This window comes from Bos mutus, chromosome 20 (genome assembly GCF_027580195.1).
Source record: "Bos mutus isolate GX-2022 chromosome 20, NWIPB_WYAK_1.1, whole genome shotgun sequence".
In the NCBI taxonomy this organism is placed as follows: domain Eukaryota; kingdom Metazoa; phylum Chordata; class Mammalia; order Artiodactyla; family Bovidae; genus Bos; species Bos mutus.
Window position 1 is genome coordinate 12190569 of NC_091636.1, and position 26010 is coordinate 12216578.

The 26010-nt window shown below is 39.7% G+C and overlaps 1 protein-coding gene across 2 annotated transcripts in view; it reads left to right on the forward strand.

Moving 5' to 3' along the window:
• The window catches only part of ITGA2 (integrin subunit alpha 2), a 105033-nt gene that overhangs the window by 24921 nt on the left and 54102 nt on the right, over positions 1–26010 (forward strand). For both annotated transcript variants that reach the window (XM_070357477.1, XM_005891149.2), the window contains exons 2-3: positions 7390–7510; positions 23519–23628. In XM_070357477.1, coding sequence (XP_070213578.1) covers positions 7390–7510; positions 23519–23628 — 231 coding nt within the window. The remainder of the gene's footprint in view (positions 1–7389; positions 7511–23518; positions 23629–26010) is intronic.

Consider the following 26010-nt stretch of genomic DNA (forward strand, 5'->3'; position numbering starts at 1 on the left):
TATTTTTCTTCTTGTGATGATAACTTTTAAGGTCTATTCCCTTATACATTTTCAAATACACAATACAGTATTATTAACTATAGTCACCAAGCTGTACCTTACATCCCCTTGACTTATTTTATATCTGAAAGAGTTCTTATATTTTTGTTAACTATTTAACAGAGGTGTTTCCTCCCCTCAAATACCAGCATACATCTGTGGAATGGGCCAGAATGCCTTAAGAAAGTCCTAATTTAAAATACTCCTCTCTGTCCAATTCTACCTCTTGCTTTCAGTCTTAAATCTGTTAACATGAATTTTTCCCTTTATCTCTCTGGATCTTTTTGCAAATGAATATCTTCCATGAAAAGCCAGCCCCATCTGCCCTTCAACATATATTCTTAAACTTTGCAGTAGCTACACAAATTACTCTCCTTCTTCTATGGCAAATATTTGTCATTAAGCTCTGACAATGGTACAGATGTCGACACTTCCCCCCAAAATTTTGTTGCTAAATATAGAATGACATGTTTTGTTTAATACATTTATTTCTGCCCTTGTTTTCAAAAGATTTTGTTCTTTCTGAGCCTCACTACATTTTGAGAACAAAACTGGGTTAACTGTATCTTGTCTGTAATCTTATAATTTAAAATCAGTTTTCAGAATAAAGTGGGAGAATGAACTCCATATTTGCTGAAACTAATTCTTAAATTATTAAAGTTTCCCAGAAATCTATTTCAGAGATGAGCAGGAACTCTCTAGACAGGAGGTGCTATAAAATTTTTAAATGAGTGGAAGTAAAAAGAAGTTTGCATTAATCAATGTGTGCTTAACTATCTGGTTTGCCTGTGGATATTAAAATGACAACAAGCCAGGTTATAATCAAGAATGAAAGACCCCCTTCAATTGTGAGCAGAGAGGAAATTAGTTAACCGTCCAGGACCATGCATTGCTTATTTTTACAATAAGAATGGGTGAGATTCACTGAATACTTGGACTTGGTTACTGTCAACAAATACACAGCAAGGTCACCTTGGATAAGTACTTCCTGCATTCACAAGCATACACATGAGGACAGGAGGGAAGAGTTACACTCTGGGTAATGACGTGACCTTGAAACTCACTACATCTAATATAGACCTGGAATGTATAAATTAATAATCTGTGACTTGCTGGGCCACTTTTTCACTGTCTCCATTCTCTTCTGTTTCATGTCCCCATAGTACTCAGCAGGATGTTCCTTAGGCCTCAAATGACTGTGGTCTTCCTCTTTGTGTAGTGAATTCCAGCTCATCCTCTAAGGTCCATATAGATTGCCACCTCTTCTATGAATAAAGCCTTCAAATTAGATTTATCCTCTTCTTAACTCTTGGGTCAAGGTTCTGTGTAGCTTTCTGAAATTTAATACTTATCCCATGATAATATAATTTTTTATTTCTTATTCCAGTTACAAGAATGGAAGCTCAATGACAGCAGAGGTCTTGTTTGTTTGGTTCTTTGCTTCTGTCCCTAGGTCAGTTCAGTCGTTCAGTCGTGTCCAACTCTTTGAGACCCCATGGACTACAGCACCCCAGGCCTCCCTGTCCATCACCAACTCCTAGAGTTTACTCAAACTCATGTCCATTGAGTCGGTGACGCCATCCAACCATCTCATCCTGTTTTCTCCTTCTCCTCCCACCTTCAGTCTTTCCCAGGATCAGGGTCTTTTCAAATGAGTCAATTCTTCACATCAGGTGGCCAAAGTATTGGAGCTTCAGCTTCAACATCTCCTTCTAATGAACACCCAGGACTGATTTCCTTTAGGATGGACTGGTTGGATCTGCTTGCAGTCCAAGGGACTCTCAAGAGTCTTCTCCAACACCACAGTTCAAAAGCATCAATTCTTCAGCACTCAGGTTTCATTACAGTCCAACTCTCACATTCATACATGACTACTGGAAAAACCATAGCCTTGACTAGATGGACCTTTGTTGGCAAAGTAATGTCTCTGTTTTTTAATATGTTGTCTAGGTTGGTCATAACTTTCCTTCCAAGGAGCAAGCGTCTTAATTTCATGGCTGCAGTCACTATCTGCAGTGATTTTGAAGCCCAAGAAAATAAAGTCTGTCACTGTTTCCATTGTTTCCCCATCTATTTCCCATGAAGTGATGGGACTGGATGCCATGATCTTAGTTTTTTGAACGTTGAGTTTTAAGCCAACTTTTTCACTCTTCTCTTTCATTTTCATCAAGAGGCTCTTTAGTTCTTATTCACTTTCTGCTGTAAAGGTGGTGTTACCTGCGTATCTGAGGTTATTGATATTTCTTCTGGCAATCTTGATTCCAGCTTGTGCTTCATCCAGCCCAGCATTTTGCATGATATACTCTGCACATAAGTTAAAAAGCTTCTGTCCCCAAGACTTAGGAAAATGCCTAACACAAAGGAATTGGAGAAATATTTTTGAATGATTCATTTCTTAGCATATGGGCATATTTAGGATGTAAGGAAACAGGATGAACCAAGTAGGTTGTCATTTTCCATATGATTCAGTTAAGTTATGACAGACATAGGAACACATTACTATAAGCTGTGGGATTGTAAAGAGGAAATAGACATTGAATTAGAATACTTACATTAAATTTCTAAAAGCTAATTAGCTATCATAGGCTAAGTATGAAATGGTGACATAGTGAGTTGTAAATATATATTTGAAAAAATAAGTGTAGAGAACAGAGAGACTTAATTAATCAAAAGGGGCAGGCTGTTCAGGGAGGGATTGATGTATCAGGTAAGAAGAGATTTAAGATCAGTGGGATGAAGGCATTGTGATGGAGAAGATCTTGTTTTGTGAGAAAAAGGAGCAGACTATTTACGAGTAGAAATTCTGGACTATAAGGTTGACATGATGAGCCAGACTAAGACTCAGCTCTCAGCCACCAGTTGAGTGACAGTGAGCAAGAAAGGTGTCTAACCTCTAATAACCTCCCTAGTTTTGCTGTTTCACAGTGTTGTTGTGGGGATCAAATGAATCAAGATGATTCTGACGTAGGCAGACCAACATAAGCATTAAGAAATAGTAGGCTACAAAAGGGAATATACATTATGGTTTAAATATTGGAAAAAATATTAGAAGGAAATAGTATATCCAAATTACCTGTACTTGCATTAGAATGATATGATTATGAATTATCTTTCTTCTCTTAATTTTGCCTATATTCCATATCATCATCAAATAACATATTCATTAAAAATTTGCTTTATACAACAAATATTATCCTAGGTGCTGAGAAAATAAGAGTGAATAAAAGAAATAAGGTCTGGACTCAAGTTGCTTAGGTTTTAGTAGGCAAACAGAGACAAAACAATGCAGATACACAAGGTCATTTCGGATGGTAAGTGCTGTGATAGTAGCATAATGATCGAGGAGGATGTAAACTGGTGGGTGAGTCAGGGGCAGTCTCTACAAGGATAGCAGAGACCTATCTGAGCAAAGATCTGAGTGATGGATAGATGGCAGGACATAAATACTGAGTTGAGAAAAGTGCTGTAGGCAGTGGGTCTGGATGCTCCAAAGGCCATAAGCAGAGTGAACTGGATGTGTTCAAGGGACAGAAGGAGAGCCATTGTGGCTGGAATACAGTGATTGGAGAGGGTGGTGAAAAGTGAAAGTCACCAGATACATAGGGGCCAGATCACGAAGGACTTTTGAAACTGTGGTAAGGAAATTAGATTTTATTCTCAGACATTAGGGGTATTTTAAGCAGAAAGATGATATGATTTACATTTTTAACTAATATTTTATGTATGTGTGTAAGATAATCATGATGGTGTGATCACTCACCTAGAGCCAGACATCCTGGAATGTGAAGTCAAGTGGGCCTTAGGAAGCATCACTACAAACAAAGATAGTGGAGGTGATGGAATTCCAGTTGAGCTATTTCAAATCCTAAAACATGATGCTGTGAAACTTCTGCACTCAATATGCCAGCAAATTTGGAAAACTCAGCAGTGGCCACAGGACTGGAAAAGATCAGTTTTCATTCCAGTTCCAAAGAAAGGCAATGCCAAAGAATGCTCAAACTACTGCACAATTGCACTCATCTCACACGCTGGTAAAGTAATGCTCAAAATTCTCCAAGCCAGGCTTCAGCAACACGTGAACCGTGAACTTCCAGATGTTCAAGCTGGTTTTAGAAAAGCCAGAGGAACCAAAGATCAAATTGCCAACATCCGCTGGATCATGGAAAAAGCAAGAGAGTTCCAGAAAAACATCTACTTCTGCTTTATTGACTATGCCAAAGCCTTTGACTGTGTGGATCACGATAAACTGTGGAAAATTCTGAAAGAGATGGGAATACCAGACCACCTGACCTGCCTCTTGAGAAATCTGTATGCAGGTCAGGAAGCAACAGTTAGAACTGGACATGGAACAACAGACTGGTTCCAAATAGGAAAAAGAGTACTTCAAGGCTGTATATTGTCACTGTGTTTATTTAAATTCTATGCAGAGTACATCATGAGAAACACTGGGCTGGGTGAAGCACAAACTGGAATCAAGATTGCCGGGAGAAATATCAATAACCTCAGGTATGCAGATGACACCACCCTTATGGCAGAAAGTGAAGAAGAACTAAAGAACCTCTTGATGAAAGTGAAAGAGGAGAGTGAAAAAGTTGGCTTAAAGCTCAACATTCAGAAAACGAAGATCATGGCATCTGGTCCCATCACTTTATGGCAAATAGTTGGGGAAAAAGTGTAAACAGTGTCAGACTTTATTTTTCTGGGCTCCAAAATCACTGCAGATGGTGATTGCAGCCATGAAAGTAAAAGACGCTTACTCCTTGGAAGGAAAGTTATGACCAACCTAGATAGCATATTCAAGAGCAGAGAGATTACTTTTCCAACAAAGATCCATCTAGTCAAGGCTATGGTTTTTCCAGTGGTCATGTATGGATGTGAGAGTTGGACTATAAAGAAAGCTGAGCACCGAAAAATTGATGCTTTTGAACTGTGGTGTTAGAGAAGACTCTTGAGAGTCCCTTGGATTGCCAGCAGATCCAACCAGTCCATCCTAAAGGAAATCAGTCCTGGGTGTAGAAGGACTGATGTTGAAGCTGAAACTCCAATACTTTGGCCACCTAATGCAAAGAGGTGACTCATTTGTAAAGACCCTGATGCTAGGAAAGATTGAGGCAGGAGGAGAAGGGGATGACAGAGGATGAGATAGTTGGATGGCATCACTAACTCAATGAACATGAGTTTGGGTAGACTCTGGGAGTTGGTGATGGACAGGGAGGCCTGGGGTGCTGTAGTCCATGGGGTCTCAAAGAGTCGGATATGACTGAGGGACTAAACTGAACTGAACTAATACATGTTCATGTATGTGTGTATATACATAGTATATACATAAGTGTATATGCACACATATATGTATACATATATGTAGTAAAATTTAACTGCTAGGTGATAAAATGGAGCCTATCATGATTTTATGGCATGACATGATCTCCCAATGTCTAATTAATGGGGGGAAAATGAGGTCATTTCATATCTATATCTATATCTATCTATCTCCATATGCAGCTTTTCCAGAATTAGATATTTTAAAAGAGGGGACAGTTTGCATTACCTCCCCAAGCTTTTACTGATTTGTTAGATAATTTGTAACATATTTAAATAAGATTTACTGAGTTCTGTACTATGGGGCAAAGTTAAACTCTTGATTGGAAACACTGGTAGTCTGAATGTCAGTTCTGGTTCTCTGCTTCCAATACTGTGTTATTTTCCCTTGCATTTAATTTCCTGCAAAGGATAATGGAGTGGTGTATTTGAAAAAATGATATTAAAGAGAAAATTTGCAAATGTAAAGCTGTGTAATGTTTGCTTTAGAGTGTTTGAAAATTATTTGTCCTTCTCTTCCTGACAGCACATTATTTCGAAAAAATAGCCAGTAATGAGCTGTGCACTCTTGAGTGAACACACCTATAGTGGAATGACTTTGGCATGTGAAGAGGGCCGTCAGCTACTTTCACTCAAAGCTTCGTCACTGACCTCGTTATTTCTTCAGAGTACATTTCAGAATCTGCTCCCGAAGTACAAGGGCACAACAGGAGAGCCAGACCTTTTTCTCCATCCTTTCAATGCCAGAAACAATAATGCACTTTCAGTGTTGCCCAGAAAGTAGGGTATTCCTTTGTGAAGACTCATAGTTATCAGTTGACATAGTTGATGTCAGTTTTGAAGAACTCACATTGCCTTCAGTGTCTGCAAAGATAACTACTGATCTCAAACAGCTTGAAGCCTGTTCCCATCTCTATGTGCTAAGTCGATTCAGTCATGTCTGACTCTTTGCAACCCCATGGACTGTAGCCCACCAGGCTCCTCTGTCCATGGGGATTCTCCAGGCAAGAATACTGGAATGGGTTGTCATTTCCTTCTCCAGGGTATCTTCCCGACCCAGGAATCGAACCCACGTCTCTTATGTTTCCTGCACTGGCAGGCGCGTTCTTTACCACTAGCGCCACCTGGGAAACCCCATCCCATGTCTATAGAGAACATTAAGGTCCACACTACCTTCTTTCTCCAGAATGCAGTACAGCCAGTGTCAATGCCATCAGTGTCAGAGAGGCTGGTCTTCATCAACCCGACTCTTTCCCTCTTTTCTTTCTATCAAAAACAAGGTTTTTCAAAAAGATCTATCCAGGTTTTATCCTATCAGGGCCTTTGTTGTTTTTGAAAGTGAATATTGTTTTTCAAGTATTCAGAAAGAAACATCAAAAAGCAAAACCACTTCTGCAGTTCCTGCTGGAATAAAACATATGACCCCTTTCCCTACATTTTCATCCTCAAAAGTGATCCCTTCTGAAAGAAATGAAACAATTTTCAAGCAGCTGTGTGTGTGTGTGTTTTTTTAACCTCCTTTGATGTAGTCAGCAATGCTTTTCCAATGGACATTTCATGTAGAGTTCATGTCAAGCTTTTCAGGAGAAATAGAGGATAACCCTCTGATCCTGCCTTTGGGTGGCTTAGAGTCTTCTTGCATTAGGAAGGACAAATAGAACCGGAGTTACTTAAGAATCTGTAAAGGTAATATGTGGTTTAAGAGTTCAAGCTCTTCAATCAGACAGCCTTATCCTGGCCTTCCCTTTTGACTTTCTATCTGTATTTCCAATGACTTTCTGCAAAGCAAGTATAATAATAGCAGTCATATTCTAGAGTTGCCACGAGGCCAAATGAAATAGTGAATCATGCACATAAAGTATTTAGCATACTGCCAGGGCCTCAAATGAATACTTAAAACTCTTGGTAAACATTGATGGAGAATAATTATTATTTCAATCAGTTTTTTTTTTTAAGTGGCCTTTGAGAATTATATTACAACCTTATATTCACAAAATGTAAATATGAACTGTTTTCATTTTTCTTTAATAGGCATTTTAAACTGTTGTGTGGCATACAACGTTGGTCTCCCAAAAGCAAAGATATTTTCTGGTCCTTCAAGTGAACAGTTTGGCTATGCAGTGCAGCAGTTTATAAATCCAAAAGGCAACTGGTAAGAACATTCTTTATGTTTTCAGTAAAGTCATTAAATAAATTTAATATTTGACTACAATTGCTTGTTCAGATTGATACATGAAAATGTTGTTAATTGGTAGCCCTCAAATATCCTTAAATGAAGAATTTTTCTTTCAGACTTCGTAAATATCAGATTGATAATTAATGGGATGACTTAAAAGTACTTTTTTAAAAAAAAAAACCTAGATAGAAATTTTCTCTAAATATTCCATTGTGAATTCATAATACCAGATTCTGACCATTTGATGATAGATAAACAGATAGACAGGTAGGTAGATGGACAGATTTGTCTTCCTTTCTTACTCTGTAAACTGGTATGTTAGGTTTTGTAAGTGTTCGACTAGCTAACACTACCTCCGGACCATTTCTAGATGGCAGAATTGTTCCCTACATTTTCTCCTTCAGCAAAGCTTTGTCTACTGGCTTCATTTAAAGTCAGCATTCCCTACTCCAGGTGACCAAGGGTCCTCACAAGCATTCATGCTCCCTGTTGCAGTAGAAAACTCCAGGCAGATTCTGGCTCATTTAGAGCTCTTTCTGATGATTAAATAGGCAGTTATTAGAAGGCAGTGGCACCCCACTGCAGTACTGTTGCCTGGAAAATCCCCATGGATGGAGGAGCCTGGTAGACTGCAGTCCATGGGGTTGCTAAGAGTGGACACGACTGAGCGACTTCATTTTCACTTTCCACTTTCATGCATTGGAGAAGGAAATGGCAACCCACTCCAGTGTTCTTGCCTGGACAATCCCATGGACGGAGAAGCCTGGTAGGCTGCAGTCCATGGGGTCACACAGAGTCGGACATGACTGAAGCAACTTAGCAGCAGCAGCAGCAGCTTATCAAATAAGGGCTATAATTTATACCCCTTTTCCTTCATGAACTTATGTCTGGTGCTCTAAAAAAGTGGAATTCAAACAAACATTCAGGATTCCAATGAATCACATTTTGGTGTGTGCCTATCTGTATGATAGGGAAACAAAATGAAATGATACTCAAGAGCATAGTATGTCTCTGAAGGCATCGCAGAGGAGGTGAATCATGAGCTGGGTCTTAAGAGTGGGGGTGAACAAGCAGGAGAAGAGTATTAACTTGTTTTGCTTCAGAGCTTTGGTGCACTGCTTTTCTCTTGGAAGGGACTGTCTTCCCAAGATTTTGGCTCTTATCTCTCAGTTTCAGCTCAAATGCCTCCTCTTCAAAGAGACCTTTCAGAACCAACCTGTCTGAATTAGCACTTCACAACCGCTCTCAGTTGTTTCTAGTTTCTAGTTCTGAATAGCCATTGTTACTATCTGAAATTATCTTTATGTGTTTATACACCCATGACCCATCTTCTGCTCTGTCTCTGAGTGTTGGCACCTTGCTTTGGGCACTGGTGTGTGCTCAGAACCTAGAGTGGCAGCTGATGTGGAGTAGAGGGTCAGTAATTATTTTCTTGATTACTGAATGAAAGTCCTAGTTCCACCTGGTTCACTCGAGGTAGTCTACAAAGTGATCTCTTGTAGACCAATGGACATAGAAGCTGAACAAGACCTTCAGACGAGTTCTGATGGTCCACTTCGTAAGCTTGGCCTTGCTGAGGACAACCTGGCATTAAACTTGAGGTGATTCTTTTTAAGTAACAGCTTTTCTGGGACAGAGAAAGAGCCACCATCAGCAATAGATGCTATTAGAGATGTCAAGGATTGCTGGCAGCTTAGCCACTGGCCACTTTGTGGGTTGGAAGTTACCCAAAGTTGACAGAAATCTAGCAGCAGAGTGCTGGCCAAGTGAGCCCTGTCTCCTTTCTCTCTCCAGGATTCCCTTTAAGTGCATAAAGCATTGCTAGAAAACAAACACATTACAGGGAGCTCTGCTCAATACCATGGCATAACCTGAATGGGAAAAGAATTTGAAAAAGAATAGATGTATGCATATATATAAATGAATCACTTTGCTCTACACCTGAAACTAACACCACATTGCTAACCAACGGTACTCCAATATAAAATAAAAATGTTTAAAAAGACAAATGTATTAATTTGTGGTGAGAATCTGGTGCTGACAGGGTTATTTCAAGACCCAGGACACCAGACATTTCTAAATCCTGCCTTGACCTTCTCATGACATTAAGGAAAGATACATAAACACAGAGCTTTCTGTTCAGATGTATGGTAGGGCTTATCAAGGACTTCCTTCCTCAAGCCTAGTACAACCACCAGCTGGTATGTGCATACCCCACCCCCAGGAAGCAGAGAAGGGAGGTCTTACCTGGGGGCTACACCCTGTGGGAGTGTGAAGCAGGAAGAAAAGAGAACATAAGCTGGCCTGACATGCTAGAGCCTAGGTCACTCCCAGATCTGGCCTCCTAACATCCAAGTCATGGACGTGATCTTCTAATGCACCACAGGCTAGATGCTATATGAGGTGCAGAAAGTACAAAGCATGGACCTTGACTTTAAGGCGTGTGGAATAGAGTCAGTGAGGAAGATGGATGTGCAGATCAGGCAGCCATGAATAATGCCAGGGGCATAAGTGCCAAGCCCCGTAGTTAACGGCATTTGCGTTCCTCTAGTGTCACTTGCTGTATTAACTTACTGTCGAGAGTTCATTTTCTCTTCCCAAGACCTGAGACCCTAGAGGGACAGGGTTCCTTCCTGACTTCTCTCACTAGTTGACGCTGCCCAGGTTCCTTGCTCGGGGGCAGGGCTGGGGCAGGATCCAGGTGTGAGTGGGTGTTCCCACTCCAGTGCTGGGGTGGCCGAGGTTAGGACCAGCAGCTTTTATGACTCTCGGGATCAAGGAAAATACTATGAAACTTGGAATCCAGAATGGCCTATTTGTTTTGACAGTTGGCACTGTGCCCCTCCCCACTCCTAATTTATGACAGTCGCACAGACATTATGGGAGTAGCAGATGTGGGAAAGACTGTTTTAACATTAACTTTCCTTCTGATATTAATCAAGTTAACTTTGGGCACAGAAAGTGATATTACTGTGAATTCCTTTAATAAACTATGAGTCTTTTTCCCTTAGACTTTATATATGTAATACTCACACACATCTCTCTATTTTTTTACTCCCTTTAAAAAGGGAGTACAAAAATAAAGCTGCTGTGCTGGTAGTTTTCTCCTCAGTTCACTTTGACTTTCTTTACAATCTGTCTTGTTGAACCCCGACTTCATCTCTCAGCCCTTTCCTGCCTTCCGAAAACTCACTTAAAGCTCTAGCCTGAGTTTTCTTAAGTCACACTCTGCTATTTTCAAAGTACAGACTTCATCTGTTCCGTGTGCCCCATGTTTCTAAGAATGTATTGGCATATTTTGCACGGGGATTTTACAAAGATTTTAACAAAATGATCATGAGTCCTTTGCTGGTTTTATTTACTATACTTTTATTACACTGTGGACTTTTACTATAAAAACAGCAGTGATATGCTTTGCAAGTTCTTGAAACTTTTTCATGGTCTCTTATGAGCTGGATGATTTTAAAAGCAAGATTACCTCCCAAGTAGAGCTCCACGGTGCTCCTCTTCCTGTAAGTAAAGCTGTGGTCTGTTCTCCCTCCAGTGTAGGCAAAGGGTCACCCTACTTTGGAGCCGTCATTTTATATACAGGATGTTCAGATGTAGGTGATGCAATCCTTATCACAGTTGTACAAAGGACCGTGATACATTTAAAGTCATTTCCTGGAAGCTTGTGGTGATATGTACTATTTCTGTTTGTCTAAGCTGAGGGCCTGTCTCAAGAATCATCTGAACTCATTGTATGACTCAAAAATCTTAGAACACTGCAATCTCTTATGTGACGAGGACTGTCTGGGAATTGAGGGTATTTCCAGTTGTAGAAATGTATTTTCCTGTTGTAGTGAGGACTAGTGCATGCTTGTCTTTAAAAAGAGAAATATAATGAATATGTGTCATGGGCACTCAGTTGCTCAGTCGTGTCCAACTCTGTGACCCTTTGGACTATAGCCCACCAGGCTCCTTTCTCTGTGGAATTTTTTTGGCAAGACTACTAGTGTGGGTTGCCATTTCCTCCTTCAGGGGATCTTCCCAACCCAGGGAAGAGTTTTCTTAAGTCACACTCTGCTATTTTCAAAGTACAAGCTTTATCTGTTCCACGTGACCCTTGTTTCTAAGAATATATAGGCATATTTTGCACAGGGATCTATAAGATTTTAACAAAATGATCTTGAGTCATTTGCTGGGTTTTATTTATTATACTTTTGCATCTCCTGTGTCTCGTGCATTGCAGGTAGATTCTTTACCACTGAGCCATCAGGGAAGCCCTGAACATGTTTCATAGCCAAAAATAAAAACCCTTCCATCTATATATATTATAGATTCTACTTTTTAATTAAGAAAAATTGTAGTAAAGCATTATGTGTATTATAAATATAACAGGGTGTATGAGATACCTCTTGTAAGGGAATTTTAGATAAACCATAGAGAAGTAACATTCAATTCCACACAAACAGCAGTGACTAGGTAATATAGTATATTGGCAATATCAATACTGGTAAATTCTTAGCCAACACATAATACTCATGATGACTAAGAGTTTTATCAAATTATTACCCATTTTATAAGTGATAAAGGGGTGAGACTTAGAAAGCTTTGTTAGTCATCTAAGTTTACAGAGCTAAGAAGTAATAAGCATAGGGTAGATTACTACAAGCAGCTTCTCCAGTGGCTCAGAGGTAAAGAATCCACATGCAGTGCAGGAGCCACAAGAGACAGGTGTTCAATCCCTGAGTCAGGAAGATCCCCTGGAGGAGGACATAGCAACCCACTCCAGTACTTTTGCCTGGAGAATCCCACAGACTGAGGAGTCTGGTGGGCTACAGTCCATGAAGTCTCAAAGAGTTGGACACGACTGATGTAACTTAGCATGCACACACACAGATTAGTACAGAAATAAGGTGTTCCAAGTGGGCATGTTTTTTTAAGTGTCCAGGGAAGAACATGGGAGAATGTAATTGGCATTTATAAATAATATTTAAATATAATTTTCATGTAAAGTTTATAAAGTAAGGTGAACTTCATTAAGCATTTTGAATTAAAAATTGTTATAAAAAGTGTTACCTGGGATGACAGTTCCCATCTGTCTTTTCATTCTCTGATAGACAGAGATTTGTCAGATTAGCCAAGAGCTAGAACAAAAGGGTTTTTACACTCAGCTTCCCCACCACCAGCTGGGTGACTTTGGGAGAGTCACAGAGCCTCTCTGGATCACAAAGAAAAAGGCATCCTGACCAAACCAGAAGTTTTTAGCACCTTGTGAGAGAATAAAAGTAAAGCACTTCAAAAACTAAACTACTGTGCATATATGAGATACTCTCATTAGCTCTGTGTAAACATATATAGAAGCAAAATCAGGATTTTTAATGACTCGTTCCTCCCCACCTCTTTCCACCCACCACTTCCTCCTCAGCCCTTTCTCATCTGTCATGGATTAGCTCCCATGCAATATTAGATTAATTTTGATCCATTTCTTCTTCTTCCTGGCCAAGAATGCTATTCTGATCCCTTTTCCAAAATAATCATCTTTGTCTTTCATTATACAGCCTTTAGATATCAGCCAACATCATCCTTTATGTCTCTGCCCAAAGATAAAATTCTCTTGCCATTAGGTTTTCCTGGCAGTGCCATTTAACATGCTTACTTTGTTTATTCATAAGGTTTGCTTTTATTTTAAATCCATGACATATATATTTATTTTTGTTCTTCTATTACATTTTAGTTATTTTCACCAACTTCTAACTTAGTCCTATTTTTGATTCTACAAAGGCTTACAAGTCTGACTGTAAAATATTCTTGTATTTTTAAGTTTACAAAACTTACCATTAATATTTTTATGGCTAATTATTATTCTATTGTCATATACTTAAACTAACACTATTAATAGGTCTACAAAGTGGCGTGTCTCCTATCAACAATGACTTTCCCATGGCTGGCAGTAGGGCCAGGGTAGGTAGGCAACCAAGTTCCTTATAGAGCTCCATAGACCACTCCAGTGTTGATTTACCTATCTTTGTCACACCATAGTTGCTAATTGTTTTCCACTAAGTTAAAATCATCTTTATGGCTACATTTTTTTCAATGATTTGCGTTATAGTAGAAAGGGCACTTTAAATATTCCCTGCTCCAACTAACTTCTTTCTTCCCCAGCTCTGGACACAAATTTGTATGTGAATCCACAAACGGGATCACACATACATGCCCACTTTTTGTGACTTGCCTATGGAATAGATCTGCTGAGCCAGAAACTCTGGAGACCTTCAGTGATCTGTGAAAATCCTCCGTGCCTCGCCACCTCAGTCAGTTCAGTTCAGTCGCTCAGTCATGTCTGCAGCGCACCAGGCCTCCCTGTCTATCACCAACTCCCGGAGTTTACCCAAACTCATGTCCATTGAGTCGGTGACGACATCCAACCCTCTCATCTTCTGTTGTCTCCTTCTCCTCCCGTCTTCAATCTTTCCCAGCATCAGGGTTTTTTCAAAAGAATCAGTTTTTCGCATCTAGCCTCACCACCTAGTCTTATCATTTTAAGCCTCCCTCTGTGTTAATGCCTGAAGGTCTGTTTTCAGAACAAGTTCATTCATGATGGTGCTGGGACACACACACACTCCCACACACACACACTCACACACACTCCCATACACACATACTCCCACACACACTCACACACACGTTCCCACCCCCCCACCCCACCCCCCCTTTCTGGTGGATACTTGTCTGAAACTTTCCATCCGTTGACTCTGAAGAAGGATCTGGTAAATGCTAAGTGGCATAAGTGGAACCTATTTGTTAATTTGGTCAGGACCCAGATGATGGAACCACAATGAGTAGCTCTCCTGGAAGAGTTCTAAGCCAGCTTAGTATGACAGAAAGAACTGGAGGTTTGGAGTGAAAGGACATAGGTGCAGATCTAGGTTTTGTTGCCAGTCAGACTCTTAGAGTTGAATTTCTTTATATGGAAACAGGAGTTTTTATAATATTTGACCTCACAGGATATTTATAAGGATGAAAGAAGATACTGCACGTTAAAATGTTCCTTATAAACTATAGTTTACAGATATTGTTGCTTTTCCAGTTCTTTCCATTGATAGCTATCTGCTGAAGCATGTATTTAAAAGGTACTGTCTCATGGACTTTGAGACATAAAAATATGTGACCTTAAAAGCATTCCTTTCCTCCCCACCGGGGCACAAGCATGTGGAATTTATATCGTCACAAGGCATTAAATTGACTGTTTTGGCTTTTGATTTTAACTTCAGGAAAACTTCATGTTGGATGAGTCAGTGTAACAGAATCAGTTTTTATTGATTCATTTGCTTCCAGTGCAAAAGCTGATTTCCAGGGTTTTGTGAGATAAAACTATAATAGGCTTAAGATGTTCTAGCAATAATGAGGTCAGTGGACTCTGCATCGGGGGACTGAAGATCTTGAGGATGTAGCCATCCCACTATTTGAGGAAGCAGCCTGGCAGCCAGAGAAGTCTGGGGCAGCATAATGAGGCCAGGAGGCTAAAATTGCCTTGAAACATATGCTAGAGTTTAGCTAGTAAATTATAATAGCAGTGCTTCCCAACCAAGAGCTGAAAATGAACTCTTACCTGTCTTCTTCCTTTCTGGAGATGGGAAATCATTACAGGTGAATTCTTCCCATGACAAACTCCTTTTATGTTCTAAGCAAGTAGCCGTATGGAACTCACTGGACTTCTTGTGTTGTCAGTGGCCTGGAACTAAACAATATAAGGAATAATATTTATATTTATAAGCTATAGGCTTTGAAATATCTCATCTTAATGTGGGTATTACATATGGTAGGCTTCTAATGCCAGACAAAACAACTCTGTGGATGGCTGAGACATTGCCAACTGAAAATACCTCCCTCTGAACTTCTGAGCTTCCTTTACTGAAGAATCTTGCTCCACTGACCATATCCTCCTTATTTGATAATGGCCACTTGGTTACTTTTAATTTTTGCTGACAACCTTGGGGTCACCCTTTGCTTTGTTTTTATTGAAAAACTAACTTCTCAAGAAATACTGCTGGCCCTACCTTCAAAATATATTTAAAATATATTGTCACCACCTTCCCTTCTGCCAGCCCCACGGGAGCCTGGCCCCAGCTCTTGCCTGCATCATGCCACGCGCCTTCTAAGTGCTTCACCTGCTCCACCTTTACTCCCATGCAGTCATTCTCAACAGAGGAACCTTCAAAGTCCTCCGAAAATGTGTCAGATCGTATCAGTAGTACTGTGCTCAAAACGCTCCAGTGGCTTTCTCATATTTCACTCAGAGGAAAAAACAAGTCCTTACAATTTCATACAAGGCTCTATGGGATCCAGGCCCATTACTAACATGACCTCATCTCCTACCATTTCCCCCTCGTGCATTCTGCGCCAGCCACAGGCTTTTGCACTTGTTGTTCTCATAGTCAGGACTTCTCTTCCACCAGAGTCTTAAGATGTTACTCCTTTCCCTCCTTCAACTCTTTACGTAAATATCACCTTCTCAGTGACACTTTCCTGGCCCTCCTAATAAAGATTGCAACACCCTGCACCCCACACTCTTGACTCTGCCCTCCTCACTTGTCCCACAAAGTACTGATCACCATTACTGTATGTTTTACTTACTCATTACATTTATTGTCTGTTTTTCCCACTAGAAGGTAACTTCTGAGAGGCCATAATTTTTAGAAATTTTGTTTATTTATTAATCTATTTATTTTTAATTGTACTGGGCATGGGCTTTCTAGCAGAGGCAAATGGGGCCACTCTTTGTTGCAGCTTCTCATTTTGATGACTTCTCTTGTCGTGAGGCACAGGCTTTAGGTGCGTGGACTTCAATAGTTGTAGCACAAGGGCTCAGGAGTTGCAGCTCTGCAGCTCTAGAATGCAGGCTCAGGAGTTGTGCAGCGTGGGTGTATCTGCTCCATGCATGTGGAATCTTCCCAGACCAGGGATAGAACCCAAGTCCCCTGCATTGGCAGGCAGACTCTTATCCACTGTACCACCAGAGAAGTCTGGGGCCATAAATTTTTGACTAATTTAGTCACTAGTGTATCCATAATGCCTAGAATTGAGTCTGGCACATAGTTTGCCTGGCCCCCATGTACAGCTTCACAGGTTGTACACTGCACAAGGCCCAGGCACACCATGCATGTGGGAATGGAACTCCCTAGAGTTGTACAACATGTCAGTCTCCTAGGACCTCAAGAAGCATGTCTTGAATCAAATAAAACACGCTTTGCCCTAGTATTTTAAGTGCACCTCTGTCGGTAATCTCTGGGAAAATCTCTAGTATCAAAGAAATGCTTGGAGAGTTTAGAGACTCACAGACCAAAGGAAGATATTTATAACAGCCCCTGGATTGTGGGTTTAAAACTACCTACACCACCATAAATACTATTTACTAACTAAACAAAGTATTTTGAATTCCACTGGAGGTGGGCAAATTGACTATGTTTTGGAACTCTATATAATCACTATTTTCCCACAAGATAATTGAACAGTAAGTGTTATTTTAAGTAGTCTTGGAAGAATTCCCAGTTTCACTGTAGGAAAAGAGAAGTTTTTATCTTGGTATTTTGTTCTGTTTTGAGAATCAGCACACACAACTGTTCATGCAGCTCTTTGCCTGGTTGTGATTAAATTAAATCTGTTACTTCAGAGAGGCTTCGCCACACTTAGTTTACCCGCTGAGGTGTCTGGTCCCCCACCTTTATAACATTCTCTCCCGGCATGTTTCTTCCTGCTATAGCTGGTTACATACACTTTGTAGATAAATATACCTGCCTCCCTCATCTTCCTGTCTGATTAATTTGAGAATGTCACAGTTCCCTCAGAGTAGCCACGGGTGATGTCATAACCTCTCCTTTGGAGGGAGAGTTGTCAGGAACGAGGATTTCACTGGGTCCAAGACAGGAGGAGAATCTGCTGGAAACACTGCCAAAAAAGGAGGTGGGCAGTGGATTTTCAAACCTTCGCTGTAATCGCTAGTATGACCTATGACTACCTACTTACTAATGTGGTTCTCAGTAGTTAAAGAATGAGTCATACACAGTGAAAACACCATTGCAGACATAATGGTCTGGTTGCCACTGTCCTCTATTGTTTTGTGTTAAGGGTTTAATATGGTGTGGTGCCGCCAGAGATTTCTATGCGTCCTGTGTGAGACTCTCAAGCCCTTTCATGAATTTCTCATTAAATGGCATATAGCTGCACAGAGGCTTCATTTCGTCTTGTCTGATGAATGGGGGCAGGGGCAGGGACCCGAATTCTCATGGTGGTGGTAGAGGTGTCATAACCCCCCAGCACCATGAGGTTATCCAACCCTGAATTCTGGGGTGAGGTGGAAGGAGGCCAAGAGAGAGTGTCCAGGGAACACTTACTCACTAGGAAACAGCAGGTGGCCTTTTGAGCTTTCTCACTGAGAAAACGGGTAGCTAGTAATGCAGCTCTAGGCTGGAGGCCCAGAAGAACAAAATGATTAAATTTCAGGTGAGAAACACTCAACTTATGTTTCTCGGTGTGTTTCTCTGGAATAAGCTAAGGATAGATAGGAAAGGTGTACAATAGAAGCCACCTGAATGACCACACTTGGTGCTATCTGAACATATGCTGTTCTTACCTGATTGTACACAGCACAGCCAGGGCCTACAACCCACCTCTCAGTAGGTGTGGGTCTGACCCTCAGGTTCCAGTTTTTACTCCTTTGTGATTCTGGAAGCCAACTCATCTGTTCAGACAGTTTTCCCAACCTGGGCCCTTTGCCAGGCCTTCTTGCCACTATTTAGGAAAGAGAATAAATAGCCTAAGGGTTAAGAGCTTGGATGTCAGAATCAGTTATGCTTGGCTTTCACCGCCCATGTGAATATTAGTGAGTTGCTCATCTGTCTCAGTGATTCCATCTGTAAAATGGAGATAAAATAATCTCAGACCCATTTGGCACAGGAACTTAATAATGTTCGGAAAGCCTCCTATACAGCATCAGTTGTTGTAAGATTTGCTGTCGTTAATATAAATTCCCACAGTTTAAAGGGGCAAAGCCACACTTTTTGTTACAGTTTCTTGCTATAAAGTGCTATGTTGTTCCCTACGGACTCCTCAGTCAGCCTTTGTTTAAAAAATAAAGACGTGAGTTTGACACGTGGTAGCTACGTGGAGACTGAATCAGGAACAATTGACAGAAGAGTACCCATATAATGCTTTCTTCTCAACTTGGTGGAGTTTTTTCACCTCTTTTTTTGCTTGTTTTATCTTTAATTCAGACAAAAAAATAAAAATTTTCTATTCAACTTTTCCTTAACAAGACGTGTGTGTGTGTGAAATTCGCTCAGTTGTGTCCGATTCTTAGTGACCCCATGGACTATAGAGTCCAAGAATACTGGAGTGGGTAGCCTTTCCCTTCTCCAGGGGATCTTCCCAACCCAGGGATCAAACCCAGGTCTCCCACCTTGCAGGTGAATTCTTTACCAGCTGAGCCACAAGGGAAGCGCCAGGTAATAATGTAGAATCGACACAACATTGCAAATCAACTATACTCTAATAGAAATTTTAAAAAATAATGTTGACTCAATCATCCATTTGTTTCTTCACTTGTTTTTTTAATTCATTCATTTGACACCTAGTCACTCAGTGCTATAGGCAGGATTCCTAGTCCCCATGGACTTTTCCTCCCTGGGGGGCAGGGGTAGGGGCGGGCGGTATTTAGTCAAGGGGAAAAGACTCTGATGCTGGGAGGGATTGGGGGCAGGAGGAGAAGGGGACGACAGAGGATGAGATGGCTGGATGGCATCACCAACTCAATGGACGTGAGTTTGAGTGAACTCCGGGAGATGGTGATGGACAGGGAGGCCTGGAGTGCTGTGATTCATGGGGTCACAAAGAGTCGGACACGACTGAACTGAACTGAACTGAGGCCCTTACAGGGTAATGTGATGAAAACCAGGACAGGGAAAGCTCAGAGGCTAAGAAATTACTTAGGAAATCTACCTTGCTCAAATGTAGAAGAACCAGGTGACTTCTTGGAGGAAGTGGTTGTCTAATGAGAGACCTAAGTAATGAGCAGAATTTTTCCAGGCAGGGAACAGCACATGTTAAGGTTTAGAAGCAAGAACAATCCAGCTTCTCCACCAGATCAGAGTCTAATGACTAAAATACAGAATTTCAGGAAAGTATAAGAAAACAGGCCTGGAAAAGAAAGCAAAGGCATTATCTCTTTCTTTGTTTGTTTAATTAAAAGAATTTTTTATCATACTTGATTTATGATGTTGTTAGTTTTAAGTGTACGGCAAATTGATTCCATTTTATACATATATATATTCTTTTTCATTTTTCAGTCTCTTTCTTTCTTAAATTTTAAGATGTATCCTGCACACAAAGGTTAGAGGTAATTCTGTGTAGTCCCACTATGGAATGAAGACCACAGACTTGTACAAATGGAGAAAATCAAGCTGCTGGAAGATAGTTTTTACAATACAGAATCCTCATAAGTTTCCTCATTTCCTCTGAGTTGTCATGAATTTGAAGAACATCAGATATGCTCAAACATGCACTTCAAATCCTGCTCCTTGATTCTCTTCCTTCACTAAAGCAAATTTTGGGACTTATAGCCAACATATCAATTTCTATCTTCTTCAGAAATCTTAACCTGTATGCCTGGTGTTATTGCATCCCTCTTTATAGGCAATATTTTTGATGTATTACTTTTTAATTGAGGTATACTTGAGGTACAATATTATTCATGTAAAAGTTTCAGGTGTACAACATAGTGGTTCACAATTTTTAAAGGTTATATTCCATTTAGAGTTATTATAAAGTATTGACTTTATTTCCTGTATGGTGCTATATATCCTTACAGCTTGTTTATTTTACACGTAATAGTTTGTGCCTCCCCCTCTCCCTCCCCACTGGTCGTCACTAGTTTCTTGTCTATATCCGTGAGTCTGTTTCTTTTGTGTTATAGTCACTAGTTTGTTTTATTTTTTTAGAGTCCACATATAAGTGATATCACACAGTATTTGTCTCTCTCTGTTTGACCTATTTCCCTTGGCATAATACCCTCACGTCCATTTATGTTGTTTCAAATGGCAAAATGTCATTTTTTTTCTTTTTTTGGCAAAAAACAACTGTATTTGTGACTAAAATAAAAATTACAGATGCATGTTTATAAAACCTTGTTATAATGTTACCATTAGAAATTATTAGCTGAAAATTAATCAAAAATTCAGATTGAAAAGGATTTACATTTTAAAATAGCTCATGTGGAATTCTACTTAAGTAGCATCACCCACTACCTCTGGATTTTCTTTCCCCAAAGGGCGATGAAGTGGTGATTGAGGACATTTAGCAACATTCTTATGTGCTTTACTCCAAATTCAAGGTTTAAGTTGAACTTGTGATGTGAGCTGCATTATCCTATAGGGGACCTAACTATATTCTATAGTTAAAAATTCATTCAGTCAATAGACTGCATGCTAAAGTTTTAAAATAAAGTTTGATAATAAAAATGCCATCCTTTTTATGATTAAGTAGTATTCCATTGTATGTGTATGTGCCATCCTTTTTATGATTAAGTAGTATTCCATTGTATGTGTATGTGAAAGTCAAAGTCGCTCAGTAATGTCCAACTCTTTGTGACTGTCTGCAGCCCTCCAGGCTCCTCTGTCCACTGAATTCTCCAGGGAAGAATACTGGAGTAGGTTGCTATTCCCTTCTCTGGAGATCTTCCGGACCCAGGGATCAAACCAACTCTCTTGCACTGCAGGCAGACTCTTTACCTACATATATATGCATACATATACATACATATATGTGTATGTATGTATGTGCGTGTGTATATATATATGCCACATTTCTTTATCTATTCATCTATTGATGGGCACTTAGGTTGCTTTTATATCTTGACAGTTGTAAATAATGTTGCTATGAACATTGATGTGCACCTACCTTTTCAAATTAGCATTCTCATTTTTTTTTCCAGATATATACCCAGGAATAGAATTGCTGGGTCATAAGATAGTTCTATTTTTAGTTTTTGTGCAACTCCAGTTTTTCACAGTGACTGCACCAATTTACATTCCCACCAACAGTGTCCTAGAGTTCCCTTTTTTCTGTATCCTCACTAACATTCATTATTTGTGGTCTTTTTGATGATAGCTATTCTGACAGATGTGCAGTGATATTTCATCGTGGTTTTAATTTGCGTTTCTGTGGTAATTGATGATCTTAAGGATCTTTTTGTGTGCCTGTTGGCCATCTGTATGTCCTCTTTGGAAAATGTATATTCAGGTTTTCTGCCCTTTGTTTTAGTTTTTTTCTTTTCCTTTGATGTTGAGTTGTAGGAGCTGTTTCTATATTTTGTACATTAATCCCTTATCGGTCTTAGCATTTGCAAATATTTTCTCCCATTCACTAGGCTATCTTTTTGTCTTGTAGATGGTTTCTATAGACAGTATTTTAACAGATAAATTAGATAAAGTATCTACTCATAAGAAGACAAAAACTTGCGACTCTAACCTTAATCAAAGTTAACTGGTTTAAAGTATTCTAGAATTCTCTACAGAATACTTGCTTGAGAGTATTTGTATAAGATAAGGGGAGAAGATTATTACTGAATCATTAACTCTTTCAAAATAATTTGTATTTCCCTCTTTGCATGCTTGTTTACGCTGCTCCCTCTGATAAGAATGCCAGCTACCAGCCTCATCCTTCCATGTCCATGTTAGCGTCCTTTGACCATTTAAATTTTTTTTTTCAAGAAGAGCAATTTATTAATATATTTCCATTCATTATGATTATTATTTTTATTTGTTATTTTTTAAACAGTTTTACTGCATTTAGTAGACATAAACGTGCCTTAGATTTTTCTTAATTCACTATAGCACTTAATTGAGCACATTTTGTTTAATCAATAATGACAAAATATTTAGACAGAAGTATCATGAAAGACTTTAAGTTTCCTAGATCAATAATCTAATCTTTTCCAACTTTGACAAGGAAAAAACATTGAGTCAATTATGCTTCCTTAGTCACTGGTTGCTGCTGAGTAGTTAACCTACAGGAGTTTCTAAAGATCAGACTGTTATATGGACTCTTTCTGTCTATTCTTGGCCAGAAATGTCCAGTGATTCTACAAGGAAATGCTTAATATCTTTTTGGAAAGCTCTGTAGGAAGTGAAACTAACCAAAAGGAAAACGTTAGCACCTATCTCTGACCTCTGCTTCTGTATTCCAGCTATAAACACGATACACAGACCCACAGTATACTCGCTCTGTATTTTTGCTGAGCATTCCCTTATATAGACAGTAAAACATAAAGCCACTTAGATAACTTACGTGCTCCCTAAATAACATATGAAAGTGCTTAGGGCGTGGAAGATACTCAACAAATGTTAGTTCTTGCTTTAGGTTTTAATATTATTTCATTCTTTAGAGCTATACTGAGCAATATGGTAGCCACTAGCCACCACCTGTGGCTACTGAGCACTCGACATGCTTACTTGATTGTGCTCAAAATATAAAATACACATTGAATTTCCAGCACTTAGTATGGAAAAAGAATGTTAAATAGCTCAGTAATTTTAATATTGATAGCAAATTAGTATGGATATACTGAGTTAAATAAAATATATTATTTAAATAAGTTAATTTCATCTGTTGCTTTTTTTTTTGTTTTCCTGATGCAGCCACTAGAAAACTTAAAATTACATCTGTGCCTCACGTTTGTCACTTGCATTGTATTTCCGTTGGACAGAAATGCTTTAGAGAAACCTCCCAGGTATTGTGGCAAGACAGTGGTACTGCAGATATTCATTAATTTCTTCATCAGCTAAGAAGAAAAATAAAAAGAACAAATTACAGCTGAGCAAATAGAAACTGTTCACTTATTAAATTGAAATTAAATGTGGATTTTTGACTGTTCTGTGGTCAGTTTTACCTTTAAGAAACTATAGCTAACATTTAATGTCTAATGGAAAATAAAATCCCTATTTCTAGGTTACTGGTTGGTTCACCATGGAGTGGCTTTCCTAAGAACCGAATGGGAGATGTATATAAATGTCCTGTTGATCTATCCACCACTACATGTGAAAAATTGAATTTGCAAAGTAAGTTATAATTGGCAATGTGTTTTTTTTGTACATATCAAAATCTTGTTATATACTCAGTTGAAAAAAGACAACAAAACCAGTCAGAGTTTTGCCTTTAAGAAATACATACAGCTTTTGTTGCCTTTATCTCTGTAGTCACATGGGGTCCAACTGTATCCAAATTTCCAACACAGTTTGATGACCTAATTGAGTAAGATGTGTGGGAAACATGCTGCCTCCTGGACCATCTGGCCCAGTCTGTGGACCAGTTTCCATCAACATTTAGGATGATTTTGGTGATTACTAACAGAAATCTGAGACTATTCATACTTCTCTCCCTCCTCAAAATAAACCATTCAGTATAGAAACATCAGTACTAGGGATAATTTGGGGGGTGCTGAGGAACACTCTGTGTTTCTGATCATGTGAAAATGATCTTGTTCTACTAAAAAAAGAAAATCACTATTTGGAATTATTTGTAACTCTTTGGAATTACTGGGTTTTAATTATCCACAAAAGCAGACCTCTATTTCCAGAAGTTAAGTAGTGAAGGAGAACTGGCAAAATAGTTTGATAAGATAGCAAGCAGGTTTAAGAAACGGTTTTTCTAATAAAAAGGAGATGATCCTATAAGTAGAAACATCTACTTCTGCTTTCTCACTACACCAAAGCCTTTGTGTGGATCACAACAAACTGTGGAAAATCCTTCAAGAGACAAGAATACCAGACCACCTTACCTACCTCCTGAGAAATCTGTATGCAGGTCAAGAAGCAACAGTTAGAATTGGACATGGAACAACAGACTGGCTCCAAATAGGGAAAGGAGTATATCAAGGCTGTATGAAAGTGAAAGTGGAGAGTGAAAAAGTTGGCTTAAAGCTCAACATTCAGAAAACGAAGATCATGGCATCCGGTCCCATCTCTTCATGGGAAATAGATGGGGAAACAGTGGAAACAGTGTCAGACTTTATTTTTCTTGGCTCCAAAATCACTGCAGATGGTGACTGCAGCCATGAAATTAAAAGACGCTTACTCCTTGGAAGGAAAGTTATGACCAACCTAGATAGCATATTCAAAAGCAGAGGCATTACCTTGCCAACAAAGGTCCGTCTAGTCAAGGCTATGGTTTTTCTTGTGGTCATGTATGGATGTGAGAGTTGGACTGTGAAGAAGGCTGAGTGCCAAAGAATTGATGCTTTTGAACTGTGGTGTTGGAGAAGACTCTTGAGAGTCCCTTGGACTGCAAGGAGATCCAACCAGTCCATTCTGAAGGAGAACAGCCCTGGGATTTCTTTGGAAGGAATGATGCTAAAGCTGAAACTCCAGTACTTTGGCCACCTCATGCGAAGAGTTGACTCATTGGAAAAGACTCTGATGCTGGGAGGGATTGGGGGCAAGAGGAGAAGGGGACAACAGAGGATGAGATGGCTGGATGGCATCACTGACTCGATGGATGTGAGTCTGAGTGAACTCTGGGAGTTGGTGATGGACAGAGAGGCCTGGCGTGCTGCGATTCATGGGGTCGCAAAGAGTCGGACACGACTGAGCGACTGATCTGATCTCATCTGATATTGTCACCCTGCTTATTTAACTTACATGCAGAGTATATTATGCAAAATGCCAGGCTGGATGAAGCACAGGCTGGAATCAAGATTGACGGGAGAAATATCAATAACCTCAGATAGGCAGATGACACCACCCTTATGGCAGAAAGTGAAGAGGAACTAAAGAGCCTCTTGATTGAAAATGAAAGAGAGTGAAAAAGTTGGCTTAAAACTCAACATTCAGAAAACTTTGATCATGGCATCCAGTTCCATCTCTTCACAGCAAACAGATGGGGAAACAATGGAAACAGTGACAGACTTTATTTTTTGAGCACCCAAATCACTGCAGATGGCAACTGCAGCCATGAAATTAAAAGATGCTTGCTCCTTGGAAGAAAAGCTACAGCCAACTTAGACAGCATATTAAAAAACAGAGACAGTCCTTTGCCAGCAAAGGTCCATCCAGTCAAAGCTATGGTTTTTCCAGTAGTCATGTATGGATGTGAGAGCTGCACTATGAAGAAAGCTGAGTGCCACAGAATTGATGCTTTTGAACTGCGGTGTTGGAGAAGACTCTTGAGAGTCCCTTGGACTGCAAGGAGATAAAACCAGTCTATCCTAAAAGAAATTAGTCCTGAATATTCATTGGAAGGATTGATGCTGAAGCTGAAACTGCAATACTTTGGCCACCTGATGTGAAGAACTGACTCATTGGAAAAGACCCTGATGCTGAGAAAGGTTGAAGGCAAGAGGAGAAGGGGACAGCAGAGGATGAGATGGTTGGATGGCATCACCAACTCTATGGACATGAGTTCGAGCAAGCTTCAGGAGTTGGTGATGGACAGGGAAGCCTGGG